The 22,141-nt window shown below is 39.8% G+C and overlaps 1 protein-coding gene across 1 annotated transcript; it reads left to right on the forward strand.

The window, feature by feature from the left end:
* The first annotated feature begins 489 nt into the window (after nt 1–489).
* On the forward strand, nt 490–21,502 carry calm1a (calmodulin 1a). Its single transcript, XM_063045070.1, has 6 exons — nt 490–718; nt 3,554–3,584; nt 7,065–7,208; nt 11,289–11,395; nt 14,547–14,682; nt 18,477–21,502. Exons 1-6 carry the CDS (start codon nt 716–718, stop codon nt 18,503–18,505), a joined length of 450 nt encoding a protein of 149 aa, XP_062901140.1. The 5' UTR covers nt 490–715; the 3' UTR covers nt 18,506–21,502.
* Nucleotides 21,503–22,141: the final 639 nt, after the last annotated feature.

Below are 22,141 nucleotides of genomic sequence, written 5' to 3' on the forward strand. Positions count from 1 at the left end.
CTGTGCACTCCACAATCCAGTTCCTTTCAGGGCACAGTAATTATTCTTTTGCACTCTCTCTTTTTGCTCCTGCTCCCCTCCTAACGTAACATTCCCGGCTGTTGATACCTGGACTGGCAGAGGCTGCAATTGCACAGCATTGGCACCGGCTCCCACTTCCCCCATCACAGGCAGCATCGCCTTGACGCATTGCAGGTACACAACGACCAATGGCAGAGCGCGAAACATCCGCTCACCCATTGCAGGTACGTCTGAACCAATCACAGCGCGCAAGACAAGCTCGATGGACTTCCCCTCCTTCGTTACCCCGCCCCTCCTCTCTCCACCCCCAACCCCCCCCACCCTTTCCGCGCCAACCAGGCAGTTGAGGCGTATCACCCGTCCCCTTCCGCCCGTAAAAAAAAAAGATCCCTCTTGGTCGCGGACGGGAACGCCGGCCCTCGGTTGACTTGGTATGACAGCGATGGGGTCGGCGCCGAGGGAGTAAAAAGAAAGCAGAGGCGTCGGGGATGAGGGATTATTTCTCCGCAGGTTGTTTCCTCGTCCACTCCGCAACACCCAACCCCCCCCCGGCCGCCGCCGGCGGCGGAGGGATACACAGTATATATGTAGGAGCGCGGGGGAAGCGCGCGGCAATCGGCGCCAGTGGGCTCGCGAGGCGTGGAGCAGTAGCTCGTTTCCGCAGCTAGCGTGCATTCCTGTCCTATCGCTTGCCATGGTGCGTATCTTCGCCTGGACAAGGAGACCACGTCTCATTTTCCTCCTTTTTCTCTCTCCTCTTCCACCTCCCCTTCGTCTTCAAGCCTTTGAGCGAGAGGGTGGGAAGGGAAGCGTGTTGGTGCCGGTTGTCGCGGTAATGGAGCGTGGGCGGGGGGGTCGAAAGTAAGATGGCGGTCGGTGTGTATCAGCGGCTGTCAGGTGGATGGCGCGTTTAACCCTCTTCCTCCTCGGGTTGGTTGCCGCTAGTTCTCGAAAAGCGGCTTCACTCGCAATAGGGAAGGAGTGTGTAACCTCCCCGGCACGGAGGGCGGGTCCGGCGGTGGCGTTTGTATGAGGGTGGTGAAATGGCCGGTGTGCGCGGCGAGAGAAGCGAACCACGTCTCTTCGCCTTTTGGGCTTTGCGGCGGGATGGGCGCTGGTTTTTCCTGTTGTGTAGTTGAGCTGCAGCAAGGGGCCGCCGGGTTGATGCATCTACGCCGCCCACCCCATCACCTTTTCCATTGCCAGCTGACTCCATGCATTAAGGATTAAAATCGGAGCAACGTTTCGGGAGAATAGATGGAATATCTCAAGGGTGTGTTTATCTCATGCATTTGCGGCTGTAGTCCGCAAAATTAAAAAAAAAGTGCGGTTTCCTGATTCAGATGGCTGTTGCATGCAGCGAACGCCGCGTTCTGGAAAACCATCGCTGCAGTTTAGTTCTCGTTACTGTCACTGGTCAGTTAGGGGCCAGGTGTCACCTAATTTGTTGAGGTAATCGTCGCCTTCTCCAATCCTGCTGCGATTTGAAGGTTATGCCGAAGTGCACATGCTTGCTAAGGTGTTTTCTGGTTGAGTAGTCTAAGTTTAGCCTGGAGGCCCCGTCTGTTCAAGCGAGTTCCTAATTGGCCTGATATTTGAGCTTGCAAATTAAGGTAATGTCTGTTGTTCTAATATGCTTGAACGAGGTTCTGGTCTCATGTGCACGCCTAAGATCATAAATTCATAATGGCTTAGGAGGCAATTTAGACAATCACGTATTTTTTTAAAACTTCCAGTGGCGTGCTATAATTGCAGATTGCATTGCTTCAATGGGTTTTTTCATTGGACTGGAGAGCGAGGTATTGTTTTCCAGGCCTAGGATACCATTGACAAGCTGGCTTTTGTTACAAGTATTAGAAAAAGCTTTGGCAGTGATGTATTTGTTTTATGTAGCTGGTGTCTTGCTTTCTTTGGTAAGGTTGACTAAGATTTGCAAATTGCTGCGCTTAATCTTAGCGCTAGTTATAGCATAACAATTAGATAATCAAGAAATAGTTTTTGTCTGTATTAAATGGTTTTAAATGACTTCTGCATGTTTTTTGCACTATTAACTCAGGTTGCTTTATGAGAGTGCATGCCATGAAATTAACAAGTAATGCAAACCTAGTCAAAAGCTTCTCTTGACTTTTGGACACTGGTGAACTGGCTAGCTTGTGTTTAATTGGTCTGTGTTGTGCAACTTGTCGTGAAGATGAATTGAGGGGCGAAGTCCAGCAATTAAGTTATCAAATAAGAATTACTTAAAAAAAAAATAATTGGATCTCAGCAGTAAGTTTCTAGGTTCTGGCCTACCACCCTTGAGGGGGCAGCGTCTTCAGAAGTACAGTAGCGGTGATTGCATTTGCAGTTTTTCCATTTAGGTTGCTACTGATTTCATTTTAACTGGTTTTGGGCATGGGTTGGTACACAAGAGCTCCAATTGTCATCTAGGTGCAGCATTCTTTATTGTGAGATCAAAGTTGAACCTCTGATTTCTTAAATTGCTAACAAGTTTGAAAGGTTGCTTATAAAGGAGCAACCATTCCTGGGATGTTTTCTTTCCCTAATGCGATGGCTATCTTGTGGCTTTAAAAATGTTTTCAATATTTAAAAGTTTAATTTTCTAAGAAAAAGATATAATAGCTCAATGCTGACCCATTTGATCTGATCTGAAGGAAAGTTTTAATTAAGCCTGATTTTAAAAAGTCGGAATGTAGATCAAGGCCCCCATCTTCAATGAAGTATAGAACTGAAAGGTTTCAACTTTGTTAAGGTGACAGGGTGTTTTAGCCACGTTAGTATGGCTATCAGTGTCTTGATGTAACATCATGCAGATAGTTTTGAATATTTTAGTTTATTCATATGAAAGCTAATTTCAGTATGTAATTATAAATGTGAGGCGGGTATAGCAGATCTACTTTTGCACAATGTAAAAACAAATACAGTAATAAGGCATGTGTAGTGGTATCAGAAGTTGAGTCCATTCAATTTGGCACTTTTGCAGTGCCATTAATTTCATTCTCAATTTTGGAATATGCACGTTGATCTGTAATTTCTTGCATTGGTCTCCCTTCCGAAGATTAATAAAAGGGGATTGACTTGAGTGTGCTTGGGAGATGAAGACTATCAGTCAAGATAACAAATCCACAGTTCTTAAAGCTTTGCCGTACAGATTGTTGTTCACAATCTTCAATCTTTTTGAGTTAAGTTTGGGTTTGGTTTTTTTATCTGATTCATTTGATAGATCCATTTTGTAGCAACTTCAACTTTAACCTTGGTGCCACATTCTGATAAATATTTAAAATATGAGGGTGGAGATCTTCGTTACATGACCTTGCACTGGAAGTTTCTACCACTCAATTTGTATTTTTACTCTATGGTGTGGTCTTAGTTTTACACAACTGTTTCAATTGCTTAACATAAAATGTAATTTTACTCAAAATTGAAAATTACCCTGGTCCTGAAAAGCTTTAGTTTATAGGGTGTAATAGACTGCTCTGGGTTTAATATCTTAATGGCATGTATCAGTTAAGTTGTGTTTTTTTCCTTGCAGGCTGACCAGCTGACTGAAGAACAGATTGCTGGTGAGTAGTTTATATCTCTGGAGTTTGGCTGGGCTTGTATGCAAGCAGAAATATCACACTTTTGTGGCATTCTGTTTGCTGTATGTGTGAAGTTAATGATTATAAGTGATATATCAAACACAATTGTGATTAGGGATCTAGGATTTGGACTCTTGATTGTTAACCTTCATTTTCCACCAAAGTACACATGGCCAGGCAAAAAAAACTGTCTAACCTTGTAACTAGTCTTTTTCAGTATGACTACATGGCTGTTTGCGATACATTGATACTGGATTTGCTTAGAACTAACATATAGTAGAGCTAGTCTGAGAACTAACAAATCGAATTGCTTGTATGAATATCTAGATTTTTAGCATATTGAGCCTATGAAGTTTTAATGTCTTGAGGAATACTGGGATGGAATTAAAGCTTTTTAAACAAAATTTGGGCTAAGGTAGCCATATTAGAATTGAAATTGAGTGTGGACTGGTGTGGAATGTAAATGTGGTGCAATAGATGTTCTAGTGTTTAGAGACCTTGTACCCATGCCCACTATAGCATGTGCAGGAAGTCTATTCTGGATTATGCTTCAAGTTTTGTTGTCTCTAATGGAGTTTACATATTGCCTGGGACTAGTAATTTGAAGCTACCTGTAAGCATCATTATTCGATTTGGTTTAGATGTGTATCACAAATTGCTCTGTAATTTTGGTTTTAATATATATGTAAGCGGTGTTTAAGCCATCCAAGTGCATATGTCAACTTTCTCCCCATGATGTGGCCATCTTGCTTCAGCCTGACATGCTGTTCCAGCATTTTGTGTGCTTTTGGATTTCCAGCATGTAGAATTTCTAGTGTTTGTGATTTGCTTCAGTAAAGGGGTTAATCTAGGTCCATCGATGCACTCAGTTGATGTAGTGTATGATGCATGACAATGGGTTCTGACAGCACTGACCAGATAGTTCCAGAAAGTTCAGAGGCAGTCAAATAATTTGCTCAGGTTAAGGTCAGTCATACTTCTCATGAAAAGGTCCATGGGATGTCCTGTTGGGTTGTTGCAAAAAAAAAACAACCTTGCTGCATTTGTGTATTCATTATATTGGCTGCAAAGTAGTTGCCAAAGGCAAGTTTGCAGAATTATTGATTTGTTCTGTTGCAAAGATATTTTTCTTTGAATTAAATCAATGTAGCCTACATTATTTCTGTTTCAAATGTGGATCTTAAAAAAGAAAGTCCATGTATCCATTTAAAGCATCCTTGCATTTGGACAAGTTTGAGTGATTAGTAATTTTAGTAAAAGGTGAGAAAGGGAAGTGATGTTTGAGTGGTTTGAATTTGCTGATGCACTGATTTAGCTACTGACACTGAGTGCCATGGTTCTGGGTTTAGAGTTCTTGGATATTTGCACATTCTCCTATGCCCTCGTGGTTTTCCTGATTGCCCCACACACAATGCTGGAGGAACTCAGCAGATCAGACAGCACTGATGGGAGTGGAATTAAAGAGCTAATGTTTTGGACTGTGTCCCTCTGTTCTGAATTTCCTGTCATAGAAAAGTACAGCAAAGAATTAGGCCCTTTGGCATCCAGACAATGGCCCTCATACCCCTTCTGTTCACGTATCTATCCAAACTTAAATGTTGCAGTCAAAATCACTTGAGTTGGCAGCTCGTTCCACATTCTGAGACACTTTTCCCTTGTGTTCCCCTTGGACATTTCACCTTTAGTCCATGACTTCTAGTTGTTGTCTCACCCAACCTCAGTAGTGGGGGGGAGGGGAGGGGCAGGAGAAGCTGCTTGTATTTACTTTTGTCTATACATCTCATAATTTTGTATACCTCTATCAAGTCTGCTTTTAATCTTCTATGTTTGAGGGAGTAAGTCTCTAACCTATTCAACATTTCCTTATAACTCAAGTCATCCAGTCCCAGCAACATCCTTGTAAATTTTCTCTCTACTTCAATCTTATTTACATCTTTCCTGTAGGTGGATGACCAAAACTGCACACAGTACTCCAGTGTCTGCATGTCTCTTGTGCTTATGGTTTCCTTAGTGCTCATATTTCTGCCATACATCAAACATCTGCTTTGATAACAACACACATAAAAGTGGCTGGTGAACGCAGCAGGCCAGGCAGCATCTCTAGGAAGAGGTACAGTCGACGTTTCAGGCCGAGACCCTTCGTCAGGACTAACTGAAGGAAGAGTGAGTAAGGGATTTGAAAGTGGGAGGAGGAGATCCAAAATGATAGAAGACAGGAGGGGGAGGGATGGAGCCAAGAGCTGGACAGGTGATAGGCAAAAGGGATAAGAGAGGATCATGGGTATCACCTGTCCAGCTCTTGGCTCCATCCCTCCCCCTCCTGTCTTCTCCTATCATTTTGGATCTCTCCCCCCCCCCCCCCCAACTTTCAAATCCCTTACTCACTCTTCCTTCAGTTAGTCCTGACGATGGGTCTCGGCCTGAAACGTCGACTGCACCTCTTCCTAGAGATGCTGCCTGGCCTGCTGCGTTCACCAGCAACTTTTATGTGTTGCTTGAATTTCCAGCATCTGCAGAATTCCTGTTATCTGCTTGATAAGCTGGCTACCTTTTGATCAATGCAGGTGTATTAGAATCTGGAGTTCATGAATATGTAAAAAAATTTTTTAAAGAAGGTTCAAGGTAACATGGTAGTTGATGGTCTGTGAGGACTGTGGCTGAAAGGGTCTTGTTTACATACTGCTTTCTCTGATGGACAGTATGTATAGCCTAGTCTAAACTAGATTGAATGGATCTAATTGCCTGAGGGGAAGCCAAACAGTTTCATTGTAACTGTATAATGACAATAAAGATCATTCAATTCAATATTAACTGTGCATGTTATTTGATCATCTTCACTTTTTGGTCTTGAACAATGGAATTAACTGCTAAATTAGTGAGTTATGCAGGCAAAATTGAGTTACTTTGAGGCTCTGCTGCCTTGTAAAGTGTTAAGTGACCTGGTACTTCCATGAAAATGCAGTAAATGCCTAAAAGGAATGATGGTCCATGGTAGTAAATGATAATAGTTGTGTTCTTGTGAATGAGAACTTGAAATACAAGATCTTTTGATGGTTTTAATGCCTGATAACTTGTGATAGTATTATTTAATTTACAGAATTATGTAACATGACCATAATTGTGACCTGAATGGTAAACTCATAATTTCTCCTACTACTTGTGTTTAAGAATGAATCTAAAGGTTGTCAAGTACTCAGGTTCTGAGTTCGGTTGCAAGCCTGATGTTGGCCCATCAACCAGATTTAAGTCGTATCATTGCAACAGGGAGTATCATATTGAAGTGTAAATGCCAAGAGTGGTGGTCAGTTTTCTTCCCTGTTGGAAGAATAGATTAGTATCAATTTAAATATATCCTAAATTTTGGATGTTAAAGTAGTCATCAAGTGCAATTAGTTTTGAATTAAATATTTTGAAGTGTAGAAAACTGCGTGTAGTTCATTTGATCTATTTATTTATTTGCAGAGTTCAAAGAGGCATTTTCCCTCTTTGATAAAGATGGTGATGGCACCATCACAACGAAGGAGTTGGGGACTGTAATGAGGTCTTTGGGCCAGAATCCTACTGAAGCAGAATTGCAGGATATGATAAATGAAGTTGATGCTGATGGTGAGTTTGAAATATTTACTTGTATCTGGCCATGAGACTGCATTTGCCTTGCAATTATTCTACTTAAATGCTTATGTTATCCAAACCTAGCATGCTTTAAATGCCAGTTATTGGTGTGCTGATCATCAATGTTTAGCTGTGATTTTTTTTCAGTGCAATGTTTTATTGGGAAAATCTTGCATTATGCAGTTAAGAACATTTAGCATAAGACTTGGTGACTTTAAAGTTTTTTCTCATTAAGATTGAAGTAACAAGTTCTTGTACCATTTGTGCGGAAGTTAACTGAAAGTCATGCCATTAATCTTTCAAGTAATTTACTGTTCTGATGCACTTGTCTTCACTGCAATTGGCATTGACTTTTTTAGTGAAGGTTCTTTTTTAAAGATTTGAACTTTGTTTTTGTTATTTACCTGACACACAGCTGATCACAGCATTCTTTGGCCTTGTGGGATTGACTGTGGGGAATTTGCTTTCGCAGAGAAAACAGTGTGCCCATCTGATTTTTTTTTTTCCCCCTCTCTGCCTGTGCAGTACTTCAGTTGAGCTGCCTAGGCTTACAGCATTGACAAATAGTGTGCATTCCGTGTTTTGGGGAAGGAACTTATTTTTGTGCAGGTGTAACAGGAGTATTCCGTCAGACCGTTTTGAGTCTGCTCTGCCTTAAAGTTGTAGGGTAAAAGATGTTAAGATTCATGCCCATGTTCCCTCAATGAGCATAATCAGTTTGAAGGAAATGACTGAGCTTCCAAAGCTGCCCAAAGTAATACAACATCTAAAACATTGACGTTGATCAGATTTACCGTTTACCAATTAAATTTGCGATTAATTAAATGTATTGTAATGCAAATTGTATTTTGATAGTACAATAGAGAAGGCTGGTTAAGATGCCAGTAACTAAATCTGAGAGTTAGTATTAGAGCTATAGTTTTTAAAAATGCAAACACGAGGACATTTGCAGATGCTGGAATTTCAAGCAAGACATAAAAATTGGTGAACGCAGCAGGCCAAGCAGCATCTATAGGAAGAGGTACAGTTGACATTTTGGGCTGAGACCCTTCGTCAGGACCCACTGAAAGATGAGATAGTAAGAGATTTGAGAATCCGGAAAAATATGCAAATGGCACAATATATTTAGGGTTGACAGTACAGGTCAGTGACTTTCTGAGGCTTGCATTTGGCAATAGACCACCTATTGGGGTTAATGACCTGAAAAGCTTTTCTGCACAGATGCTGCCCGGACATGTACTTTGTGTATAATTTTTCTTCTTTCTTCACAGCAATTTGGTTGGGTGGGGGTGTTGAGGGAAACTGGGGATTTTATGGTGAAAGTTAAAGCTTCAAAGGCAAAGGTGTGTTCAAACTTGCATTGGTCAATAACTTCATTTGATCTAGACTTGTACAAATTCTTCAGTGAGTGGGGGTTAAACTCAAATGACAATGACAATCAATGGGTGGTTCTGACTGGAGGGCAAGATTTAATTAGCAATTGAAAAGGTAATTGAGTTGAAATTTGTGCTTCATAGATGCTGCCTGACCTAACATTTTGTTGTTTTAGTTAGCTTAAGGTCTTTTAAAAGTACTTGTATTGAGTGGATGCACAGTTAAATTAGGTCATTTCATTTTTTTTGATTATTAGTTTCTAAACTTAGTGCATTCAACAGGAACAATTTAGTGTGGAGGAAGTGGTATCAATTTTAATTGGCAGTTGCATATAATAGAGAAGAAATGACACATTGGGCAGATATGCTCAGACATTGGATTTCTAACATGGACAATGAAAGTCATTGTTTATATTTAACAGCTGTCTACTTGGCTTGTAATTAGTAAAATCTTCCCAGAATACAATTAAAGACAGTGCCAATGCTGACTAGTATCTGCCCCTTATCAATTGTCCAACAGTGTGGTGTTTTATTGAATGCAGGATCAATTGGAGAAGAATTCTTGGTATTCTAATATCAATAAGTCTTGAGTTTAGGTTGGTAATCTCTGCAGTATGTGTATGTTCTCATTTATGAATTTCATCCAAGTGCTATAGACATCTGGAAAAGAGCAGCCTTGGTCTGCTTTTTCCAGTTTAGCTTCTACAGGTAGGAGGGGCATGTTTCTATCAAGTGGCTTGTTTCTGCCTAAATAAAAAGCATTGGTAGATGTTTTTCCTAACTGAGTCAGTAGGTTTTGGCAAGTCCTGAGGGAAACATGATTAACCAGGCTAGGGTTGCTGTTGCTGTCCTTGTTTAATGTGCTGTTTTTAGGATTTTAAACTAGACCTAATGTGTTCAGTAGATAAGATTTTCGTGTGCAAAATTGGTGACTTGTTTCCCATATGTGCATTTCAGAGCTGTACTCACTGGCTGTAGAATGCTTTAGGTCATTGATAGTCAAGAAATTTACTGCAAAAGCTTCAGTTAAGCCTAACATTTGTCACAGTATTCACTTGTGACAGGTCATCGAGCCATAAGTATGATGGCTTTGCAATCTGTTTCTCCTAATTTCCCAGTAATGTTATTACTGCTGCATTGTCATTGATTCTATTCCCCACTACACTAACGGCAATTTACTTCAGTGAACTAATCTGCTAGACTTGGAGATGTGGGAGGAAACCACATCACCCAAAGGAAATCCATGTGGTTACAGGAGAAGGTGCAAACCTAAACAACATGAATAAGGTCTTGATAGAAATCATGTTACTGGAGGTGAGGCAACATCTCTACCAGCTGCAACAGGATTAATAAATTTAATTGTCACTGGCTGAGTGAGGGCAAATTTGGGTGTAGCTATGGAAAAATTGGTTTTGAATTTACTCTCGGTAGCTCACCGCTGGGTGTACTGAAGCAGTAAGAAGTAAGCAGTAAGTTTAATTGACCTGAAACAATTTTGAGACCTGCTCTTGTTAGAAGGTTGAATTTTTTTTTACAAAAGCATGAAGATGTATGAAGACCATTGAAGATAAAAGTTGGACTGTTTCCTTTTGATTCTCTGGTTCACTTCACCCTTTCCCAAGTAATTTTCAAGCAACAGCATCTTTGGTTATACTTGCTGCTTGTACAGGATTGGTGGCATTTCTACACAGCAGCTGTATGATCTGCACAAGCCCAGGTCATGAATTTGAGTCCTACCTCAATATTTGATCTCTTCACTATTTTGGAAAATTTGTATTAATTTTCCTCGTGCTGTACAACTGCAAAATAACAAATTTCTTTTCGAATGGTGAGCGTAAAACTGATTCTGATTCAGTTTTGAGCTTGTTGCTGGGATGTGAAAGTTTTGGAATAACCCAATGGTGCACTTGGGATGTTTACAATCAGTGCAAGCTTACATGTTGTCTTTCCAAATGGGAAAAGGATAATTAGTTCAGATCCTGCTAACTGCACTGTATCCTGGTTAATAAGGTGAAAGTTGTGCTGTAAGGTACAGTTGAAATGAGAGCAATGAAAACTATTATAGAAGCTTAATTAACTGTCAGCTTTCTTTCTCATTAACTTGGTGTCATCCTGAACCCATCTAGCTGGATAATTTCAGTAAGATCTATTAATATCTTAATGAGATTGGCTCACAGCTTTAATTAGGTTAACAGATACTGTATGGGGTCACATCCTGATTTAGAATACTAAGTTGGTAGCTTTGGGCAATGTTTCATTGTGCCCAACCAGCATTTTAATTCCTACACAATGGAGAAAGTAGTTGCTTGTAAATATTATTTAACTTTGGCATCTTATCTTTCATGGACTCTTTAAAACATGATCTCAGTATTTTCATTTTTTTATTTGCACAATCTGCCGCCTTCACGTTGGTTGTTTATCAGTCTGTTTAGGAATCCTTTTTTGTAAATTTAGGAATCCTTTTTTGTAAATTTTATTATTTTCCTCTAAGTGCCTGTGAGATGAATCTCGGTAGTATATGGTTCCTATTTATGTACTTCAATAGCAATTTTTACTTTGATTTTGTGTTATAAACCATCTTGCCATGATTGAAGTTTTTTTTTCTGTCCCAGATACAGCAAACTGACTAGTCCAACCTGCCAACACTAATTTATTCTCCATTAGTCTATATCTGTATTAACTGTAATCTTTATTTTGTTAGGTAATGGAACTATTGATTTTCCTGAGTTCTTGACCATGATGGCTAGGAAAATGAAGGATACAGATAGCGAAGAGGAAATTCGTGAAGCATTCCGTGTATTTGACAAGGTATTGTGCTTGGTGATTGGCGACTAGTAGGAGGGATGTGGACTGCTGGTATAATATACATTGTAATCATTCGAAGGGTCTAATCCTATTGGGTGAATATTTCATAAGACATAAGAGTGGAATTAGGCCATTTGACTCATTGAGTCTGCTGTGCTATTTCATCATTCCTCAGCCCCAATCTCCTGCCTTCTCCTTGTATTCCTTCGTGCTCTGACTAATCAAGAATCTATCAACCTCTGCCTTAAGTACACCCAATGACCTGGACTCATCAGCTGCCTGTGGCAAAGAATTCCACAGATTCATCATCCTCTGGTTGAATAAGTTCCTCATCTCTGTTCTGAAAAGATGTCCCTCTATTCTGAGGTTCTCTGGTTTTAAACTCCCACCATAGGAAATAACCTCTCCATATCCACTATCTTGGCCTTTCACCATTTGATTCAATGAGGTTGCCTCAAATTCTTCTGAATTCCAGTGAATACAGGCTCAGAAGCATCAAAGTCTTCATAAGACAAGCCATTTAAATCTGGAATCATATTCGTGAACTTCCTTTGAGCCCTCTCCAGTTTCAGTACAACCTTTCGAAGATGAGGGACCAAAAAGTGCTCACAATATCCAGCAAGTCCTCACCAGTGCTTCATGAAGTCTCCATGTTGCTTTTATAGTAGAGAGCTTGAAGACGACCAGGGATATGGTGCTTAGTCTTTATAAGGCTCGGCTCTGGTGAGGCCTCACTAAGTACTGTGAACAGTTTTGGGCTTCTGTCTAAGAAGAGATGTGCTGGCATTGGAGAAGGTCCCAAAGCAGTTCACAAGAATGATTCTGGGAATGAAAGGGTTATCATATGAGGAAAGTTTGGCTCTTGGACTGTACATTGGAATTTAGAAGGATGGGGGGTTTCATTGAAACTTTTGACCGTTGAAAGGCATGGAGAGAGTAGGTGTGGAAAGGATGTTTCCCCATGGTGGGAGAGTCTCGGAAGAGAAGGCACAGCCTCAGAATAGAGGGATGTCCATATAAAACAGATGCAGAGAAATTTCTTTAGCTACAGGGTGGTGAATTTGTTATCACAGGCAGCTGTAGAGGCCAGGTCATTGAGTGTATTTAAGATGGAGATAGGTTTTTGATTTGGCACAGCATCAAAGGTTATGGGGGGGAAGGCTGGTGAATGGGGTTGAGGAGGGGAAAAAGGATCAGCCATGATTGAATGGTGGAGCAAAACTTCCTCTTTTGGTTGAGTATATTCTGTGCCTTCCAATTTGCTGCTGGAAATTTCGGCCATTGATGTTCCACTGTCATCCCTGTCAATGTTCTTTTCAAATCAGTTTTGGCCAACTCGTCCCTCTTTAATTCCCTTTACTCCACTGTAATGCTGATACATCTGACTTTAGTAGCTTCTCAAAATTCAGGGTGATTTTGTTCATATTATGATTTTCTCATAAGGGTTCTCTAAACTTAAGCTCCAATCCATTTCAGATCATTGCACAATACCCAATCCAGGATATCTTATCCCCTAGTGGGCTCAACCATGAGCTGCTCTAAAAAGCCATCTTGTAGGCATTCTAAAAACTCCCCCTCTTGGAAATCCAGTACCAGCCTAATTTTCCCAATATTGAAATCCCTCATGACTTTTGTGACATTGTCATTTTGCCATGCAACTGTTGCAGTTTGACCCATCAAGGTCTTGTCTCCTTTCAGGTATATTTCAGATGGATATATGGATTGTGGGCCAAATAGCCTGTTCCTGTGCTGTATTATACAACACAGAATTGGACCTTTTGGCACAACTCTGCAAATTAGAAATAAAAGATCTTAATTCACGAACATTGAAGTGTTGTCCTGAATGACACAGGTTTTGTTGCTTAAAGTAAAACTGTCAGTAATGGTCACTTAACTGCCATCACTAATTAAAATATTGCTCATTGCTTTGACCACTTATCAAAGGTCATTAAATGCTATATTGCTGTTTCTAAGTACTTCCTGACCTGTTCCCAATTGCTCTACTGACCTTCAAATTTGATTGCAAATTGGGTTGAATTCCTTGTAAGAGCAGATATTTAAATTGGAGTCCTGGGCTTTTTTGATGGGAAAATGCAAAGGGAGTAATGTGGCTGCAAGACAGCATGGCACTTTGCACAATGTAATTTCAGCTCAGCATCTGAGTTCAGTTCTGTAAGAAATGTGTATGTCCTCCCCAAGTGCGCCGGTTTCCGCCCATAGTCCAAAGATGGAGCTGTGGGTTAATTGGACTTTGGTGGTTGGGTTGGGGTCAAATAGGGGTTGCTTGGCTGTAAGGGCCTACACTGTTGTATCATTAAATAAATGAACATGCAGTTAGATTGCAAGGCTTTATCTACACTTTAAAAGTGCTTTTTAAAGACCAAAGAGATGATTGTGCAAGCTGGCCACTCTTCACTGCACATACATTGCTCATCTGTGCAGAGTTAGGAGCACAAAGTTTGAGTGCATATGATCTCACCTTTTTGCTCAGGCTCTCCTTCCTCCCCACCAAAATTCACAATTTTACAGGAGCACATCAAGTGTTCTTCCCAGCTGCATCACTGTACAGGAATTGTGAAACATAGCTGCAAGTACTGCTGAGACGATGGAGTTCTCTGATCCATCAGATTTATCAGGGCCCTTGGCATTGTCAATGATCCTTCCCATCTATTCAATGATCTTTGATCCTCTACCAAGTGGATCTATCTGTGGAATGCTCTGCCTCAGAAGGCAGTGGAGGCCAATTCTCTGGATGCTTTCAAGAAAGTTAGAGCTCTTAATGATAGCGGAGTCAAGGGATATGGGGAGAAGGCAGGAACGGGGTACTGATTGTGGATGATCAGCCATGATCACTGAATGGCGATGCTGGCTTGAAGGGCTGAATGGCCTACTGCATCTATTGTCTACTGTCTACCATCAGGCAGGATGTACTGTAGCATTAGGACAAGAACTGTTAGAATGGGAAGTAGCTGCTTCCCCCAGGTCTTAAGACTATAGTGCCCATTATTTGTTAATTTACTAGTAGTACTACTTGTGTGTTGCTTGGTCTAGAGGAGCATTATTTCATTTGGCAGTATACATGCATGGTTGAATGATAGTAACCTCAATTGAACTCTTCAGGACTTGCTGATGTGAGGTTTTTTTAAACATTCAGGATGGTAATGGCTATATCAGTGCGGCAGAGCTGCGTCACGTTATGACGAACCTAGGTGAGAAATTGACAGATGAAGAAGTAGATGAAATGATTAGAGAAGCAGATATTGATGGTGATGGTCAAGTCAACTATGAAGGTAAGTATTTTAACTCCTGCTTTTGTCTGGAATAGAAACCAAACTGAAAATGGAACCAAGAAGCTTGATGTCTTGGTATCAAAATGAAACATCCCTATGACATGCCTGTCATTGTGAAGCTACTGAAATGGGAAAATGCTGTAAAACAATTGTGGTTAATGACTGGTGCAGAAACCCTTCAGTATTTCAGTTAAGGTTTTTTAAAGTTTGATTTACAGGAGTTGTATGCCAATCAAATCTGGAAGTTAGAAGAAATGGCAAAGGAATATTATATTTTCCATTTCCTCTACTTTTTTCTGGAAGTATTGGCCATTGGATAGACTATACGTACAGTGTGCAAAAGTCTTGGGCTCCCTAGATTTTTTAATATAAATTGTTAGATGCTTTGTTTTTTGCAATAGTGTTCTGAGACAGAGGCCTACTCGCCTGCCACAGCAAACTACACAGCAATAGGCTGCTGACAGAATCCTTTGGCAGCAATCCAAAGGAAGGTGCTCGGCACTGAAACTTGTTCACTTGCGGATTCAATGTGTCAGTCTACCTCAAGGCTTTAATTAGCGAAATGGATTTGAACAGTGGCCTGTCCCTGTCTCAAAGTTTCTTTGCATTGAGGCCATCCAAGTTGCACTTGGTTCCCAGAATCTTCTCAGACAGCAGAGCTGGATCCACCTAATGATCTCCAAACTGTAAATCTCAGGCCCTAACTCTTAACAGTCCCAGGTACATGTTTAAGGTGAAAACAGCTGTAAAAGTAAAAAGAATATTTTTGTGCTATCTGGAAGATGTGGACCGAGGGAGCTTTGTACACTAGCACCACCTTGACTGGAAAAAGGACTGGGGTGCTGAACAGTGGCAGCAAGTGTTCGGGAATGATGAATCAAAAGTTTCATTTTTTGGCATAAACAGGAGGCAATTTGTGTATTGGTGAGTGGTATGTGGATGAGTATCTGCAGCCAACAGTGAAGCATGGCAGGTTTTTTGTAGTTTGGGGCTGCATTTCTGCAAATGGAGTTGGTGCTCTGGTCAGAATTAATGGAATCCTCAGTGCTGAGAAGTAAAAGCAGATTCTCGCCCAATTAGGAAGGCATCTGGTCCCAATTTCATTCTGCTGCAGGACCCCAACTTGGCCAAGGTCATAAGGATCTATCTTCAGTGAAAAGAAAAGGAGCGGTGCAACATATGGTATGGTCCCCACAAGAGCCTTGGTCTCAACATCATTGAGGCTGTCTGGGATTACCTGGAGAGACAGAAGCAAGTGGGACAACCCTGCAGAAGAACTGCGGCAAGTTCTCCAAGATGCTTGGATAACCTGCCAGCCATTTTTAAAAATTAAATGTGTATGAATGTATGTATTATTTAGTTGTGTGTATATGTGTGTGTGTGTGTGTGTATATCTCTCACAACTGAGAAGAATTGATATAGTTTAAAGGCAGAGGGTAGTCTGTTTTTTGGTACTTTTCATTCCCTTATTTTTGAAAGCATCTTGGCATTACAATTTTTTACATGTGCCCAAGACTTCTGCATAGTACTGCATGCTTATTTTCAGTTTGTTTTATGGATATTTTCTAGGTTTAATGTTAAAATTGATAGTGTCCTGTTAATGCCACTGGGATTGCTTTAAACTTTATACAAACAGGCTGGGAGAATGGCTGAACCTACCTAATAAGTGGCTACACACTGGGCCATACTGCTTGTAGTGGTGCTTAATATGCTATCTGGTGTAGATTATAAAGCAACAGGTAGCTATGGAGGAATTTGACAAATTAATATATTTTTGCTACATTTTTATTTCCATGCATTTGTGAAACGTGCACTTTATAAAGCTGCATGATGTTTCACTTTCCACTCTATAACTGGAAAGTGTTTTTGGCTCTTGCTTAGATGGTCTTCTATAATGAGCTAGACAAGGTTCCAAGTTTACCCAGTCCATTGTAATGGTCAGCTTTAGCTGCTGGTCTCAATTTACACCATGGATCACTTTTGTAGATTAAACTGTCTGGGATTTAAATAAGTCCAATTGGACAGTGAGCATATGAATGTTTAAAAAAAAAAGATGGCTGTTGTGGAACCACAAAACAATGTATTCATTTGCCTGATTCAGAATCAAAGAACTTGCTGTTTAGGTTTTGCATATTACTTTGCAAAGCATTGACATAAAACGGGGAGGGCTCCTAATTTCACTTGGAGTGCTGTCTAAGCCTTGCCAGCTGAGATTGTCCAGTTAGCTTGTTGTCCATCCATTTTCCATGGCAAGTTTCCTTCTATTTACAGCTTTTGAACTTGATACTACTTTGAGAAAGTTAACTATTGTAAAACTGGTGCAGAGATTTCCCAAATGTAATGGTGTTCCATCTCCAGAATTTAATTTTCTTGGTCTCCATTGTCCACACTTAAAGCATTGAGCCGTCTAACTGATCGTATGCATAGGTCTTGATTTGGTCAATTGTAGTTGTATTGATGCTCTTTGCTGTAATTACCTTGTGGTGTGAAATCTCATTTCTGTGTAAAGTTATTCAATAATTTGCCCTTGCACACTTGTGAAGCCCATGCAGGTTATGTATGCCAAAGTTTAAATCAAGTGGCCATTTTAATGAATGGCATGATAGAGCCTGTAAAAATTCCAAATGCTTGAGATTGGAAGCAGTACATTTATGATGCCAGGCTAGAGACAGTAGGATTGGTGCCTTTTCTGGAATAGTTGTTTGAGATATTGCCTGCTTCTTGACTAGATTCCTTCCTTTTCTACTTGTGCCTAGCTTCTGCGTTTAAAGAAAAACAATTTTGACATGTTCAGTCACAACATTTCGGCATTTACACAGTCCAGAGCAGAATGTCAAGAACCAGTATGTAAACCAGGCGTCTGTTGCAGATGATGGGTATAATTATATGAAGCAGATGCTGTGCTAATCAGATAGGAAACAAACTCAAGACTTGTGCTGAGTCAGAATGTTGACAATTTAAAGATCATAGGGTTTGCAGTAAATTTTGTTTTTGAATTGATCTTGTTTTGCTGACTGCTTGTGGGTGATGTGGCTTGCGTTGTGTTTAATTCTCATCCTAGATTCTTCTAAATGCAAGGAGTTGCTTTATGGGATTTGGGAAGCTTGTGAGCAGTGTGTTGTATACAATTTAAATTCAAATCCATCAGTATAGTTGGTCCTGGTTTTTTGAGGTTGAATTCAATTTTAAACTAGTCTGTGTGTCAGTCTGACGCTTCTAGATCAGGTTAGACCTTCACCCGTTAAAAATAAATAATTTGGGGCAGAAATGGTGGAGCAGAATGGTTGAAGAAAGGTTTCTCTGGATTACCACTGTTCCTACTTGACCTCTTTGCAGTATACAGTATTACCACATGTAACTGAGCGAGGTACCTTCAAGTTGGTCACACTGAACATGACGGTATTGGGTCAGTGATGCAGAATAATGAACAGGGCAACTGGCTGCTGTTTATTGGCTCTATGCTAAATGAGAGATTATTTTGTTGCTTTGAGGCAATTGCTTGTCCTTTGAAATGATAGTCATTTACATAATTACCTTGACAGTGGTGATAATATTTTCAAATCTTAGTGCTTGAAGTTCTTCTGCTCCTTTTACTGCAATTGGTTATGTTCTAGCTTTCAATTCAGAAGTATTGCAGGCTATTCCAAATTTGCAACAGTCTGTTGCATTGAAATGTGTGTTACACTGAGTCTGGGTATATTAGATCTATTTGAAGCTGTGCGTGCAGACATGTCTGAATTATTACTGATATTTTCAAAACAAACCAGTTCATCCTTGTCTGTTTCCCTCCACAGAATTCGTACAGATGATGACTGCAAAATGAAGACTTTTACCTTTCCCCTTCCTAGAAAAGTTGAAATCTTTTACTTACCTCTTGCAAAATGTTCATTTATTCATTCTGTTTCTGTATAGCAAAAGTTACTGAATGTCAAAAAAATAAAACCTGTCCACAAACTCTGCATGTAAAATGATCAGTGGTCCTGTCCCCAAAGATCTTCAAGCCATGCATCAGTAAAACTTGTACTACCTTAAAAACAAAGCACTTGGACTCTATGAAGTTCCATGCTAATAACTACACTGTTTGGGCTGGCCAGTTTTTCATGCATGCAGCTTGACAGTTGAGCACAGCCTGGCTCTTAATTCCACTTTATGTTCTTTGTGGGAATAGCTTAGTTTTTTCCGGTTGTATATTGTACAGGATAATTGTTCCTGAAAAGTTGGTTAATTTTGTGTGCTACGGCAAACTACAATAGAGGGTTGTAATTGTGTGACGGCCCCTGGAGTGGAATCGTTCTCATACTTAACAGTGTGCTCAAACAATTACCAGGACTGAAGATCTTATTTTAAATATTAAAAAAAGGATGGCATGTCTGTATAAAACTTGGTTAAAGTGTCTGCATTGCACTATAGTGAAACGGATGTCAGGCAATTTACCGTTCACTGAATTTTTAAAATAACCTATGAAAAAGGGGGTGTCTTGAACTCTCATGTTTATCTTCTGTTCTATACCATAACTTGGAGCAGTCAGATTATATACAGTGCCTTGTAAAAGTATTCAGTCCCCAACTCTTTAATTCACATAAATGAGTATTACAAATGGGGATTTTGATCAATTTCACTGAGAATTTGTATTTGTGAATTATGCTCTATTTCCCCCACAATAGAGCCCCCAAAAAACAGGGAAAATTGCAAAGCATGGTAAACTAAAAATTTAAAAAAACAAATGTCAGCACTTCAAAAGTATTCATTCCCTTTTGCTCATACTTAGTTGAACCACCTCTTGCAGCTATTACAGCCACAAGTCTTTTTGATAAGTCTTTGTTTAGATTTGCACAACATAAAGCAAGATATGCCTGTGCCTTGCAAAATTGCTCAAGCTGTGCTAGGTTAGTTGGGCAGCAGGGGTAGACAACAGTGTTGAGGTCTTGGCAGAGATGTTGGATCAAGTTAGTTCAGGACTCTGGGGCACTCAGTGATACAATTTTCTAAATTTGCAGCTACTGTGTGGTTCTGGCAATATTCTTTGGGCTGTTCTGTGGAAACACTACCTTCCTTCCCAATTTAAGCTTTGACAGGCTAGCAGGTTGAGATCAAAAATTTCCACTTCAGTCTCAACTGACCACAGATCATCTTCCACATCTTTACAGTATGTTCTAAGTGATGCTGTGGTTTCACATTTTCCCATGTTTTCATGATGGACTGCACTGAGCTCTGAGATACAGTATGTTCAGTACCTTTGAGATGGTCTTGTACCCTTCCCTAAATTCTCTTATCATTACCCTAACTTATCTTGAATGTTCTTTTGTCTTCATTTTGGTTTGGTGAAAATTTATAATACTGTTGGACCTTACATGGAGGTATTATGAATTCATTAAAAACAGGTAATCCTCTGATTTTCTACATTAAATTTGGTGAGTTGATATGGTAATGTAAAATATTGCATCTAAGGAAAGTTAGCATAGCAGTTACAAAGGGGATGAATACTTTTCAGCCTTAAACATTTTGGTTTTGATTTTTCAGGTTTTGGAATTAGTTTTGATTTGACATGCACAATGTTTTGTAGATTAGCTCAATCCTATTTAAATATATTTTAAATTTAGAGTAAAATGTGAAAATAGTTGAGTTCTGAATACTTTTTCAAGGCACTATACATAGGATTTCAGCACAATGACGACATGGCTGTTCAGCAAATTACAATTATGTTCATTCCAAGTTGTAAATGCTAGTCTTTTTTCCAATAAAAGACCATTAACTTAAGTCTCTTTGGTGCCAAAATTATTTGCTATTAATTATTTGCACAAACTGTACATGACTTCAAATTGTTGGATTTTCATAATGACCACTGCTTCAACCTAAAACCAGTAAGTAAATATTTGTAATACATGATTTTATTAATAACTTTGGTGGTCTTATTTGCAAAAGCTGATATGCAGCAAAATCAAACCACATGTAATTTAATGTTGGTATGACCTGATTTAAATTTCTTAAGTTAAATGGTCACTAGTTAATTGCTGCAAATTATACATTCGTACCAAACCAAGCAATTTCCAATTTTTTCTTAAAAAAGGTTCAAGTCTTCCTGCTGTATGGGAAAATTCAAGGTTTTGAAAGCTTAAGTAACAATGCTAAACTATGTTGGCTGTTGAATTTGTCATCCTTTCAGGTAACTGCAGAAATGTATACTTTGGCCTATCTCTTTGCACACTGCTATCAAGGGTGTTATTTCTTCCTTGACCTGAGGTGTCTTTAATGTTCAAAAGATGAAGAATAGTTATGGAAGTCTGCTGCTAATCAAAAGGAAACTGGAGATGAAACAAAACAAGGCCTGCTTGCCCCTTCCGTGCTTCCATCCCCATTTGTATCACCTTAAAACCCAAGGTTCTTGATATTTTATAGGGTTGGATTACATTCCTCCCTTCCTCCCAATTCGGACAGTGCATAGGCCTGGGGGTTCTTGAGGGCAGCTTTGTCCTTACTGGTTGCAGATGTGCAGTTCCAGTCCTGCAAGTACTCATTAGCATTCTTGAATTTGAACCACAGCCAAGGCCATGATAAACTGGCACTGAACTGTTTATCTAAAGATGTAATTGTTTTTGGGATTGATAATGATGCATCTGAAATATTGTAGGCAGGTTGTATGCTGATAGTGCATCTTTCTTGATGCTGTTAGATGTGGAGATGCTCGTTTCTCAAACGTGTTATCAGATGAAATTTAATGTTGCTATGTTGTAAATATGCAGACCAAACTTGATGCTTTCTGTATTAAAGTTTTAGCAAAAGCAACACCAATAAACTGAGCCAGTAGTGCTATTTGTGAATAGCATTGTGAATTTGTCAAATTTTTCCCAGCTTGTCTACAATTAGTACTTTGTACCTTGAGGCAGTGCATTTTCACTCACTAGACCAATGTTCATTGACATTACTTTGAAATGCGATTTAACATTTGTAAATTTTTTTTGAAGTGAATGCATAGTCTACATCTAACCTTGACTGAAGTACAAATGATTATGGGGGAAGTGGAATGACAATTTCGTTGTTCCAAACAAACGGAAGCTGTTTCTTTTTACGTGTTACTTTGAAATCTGAGGGTGGGGCATTGGTGATGTGATTGCTGAGCCAGCACTCACTTGATAAAGCAAAATCTTTAATAAGAATGGAAAAGAAAACTGTCTAGTCATGTTCATAATCAACTAAAACATGAGGCACTTGTTCCTGCTTCTAAACATATCTGGGGCAGCTTTGCACCTTTTTTTCATGAGGTACATGGAAAGGAAGGGAGGGTTTGGGCAGATGTGATGGCAACGATTAAGATTATTTTCTGTTAATGCATTTATATGGGGGGCGGAATATAGGATATGTGCAAGCAAATGGACTGGGAGTTTATTTTTGATGGTTGCTTCAATAGGGTGGGGCTGAAAAACCCATTGGTTTGGTGTGCTTTATCTTGGTCCTATGTTAT

The sequence above is a fragment of the Mobula hypostoma genome, chromosome 1 (genome assembly GCF_963921235.1).
Source record: "Mobula hypostoma chromosome 1, sMobHyp1.1, whole genome shotgun sequence".
Classification (NCBI taxonomy): domain Eukaryota; kingdom Metazoa; phylum Chordata; class Chondrichthyes; order Myliobatiformes; family Myliobatidae; genus Mobula; species Mobula hypostoma.

What these genes read in the sequence shown, in the direction of transcription:
- calm1a (XM_063045070.1), top strand. An exon ending in GACTGAAGAACAGATTGCTG is followed by an intron (nt 3,585 to 7,064) that starts GTGAGTAGTTTA and finishes ATTTATTTGCAG; the next exon opens with AGTTCAAAGAGGCATTTTCC. An exon ending in AAATGAAGTTGATGCTGATG is followed by an intron (nt 7,209 to 11,288) that starts GTGAGTTTGAAA and finishes TTATTTTGTTAG; the next exon opens with GTAATGGAACTATTGATTTT.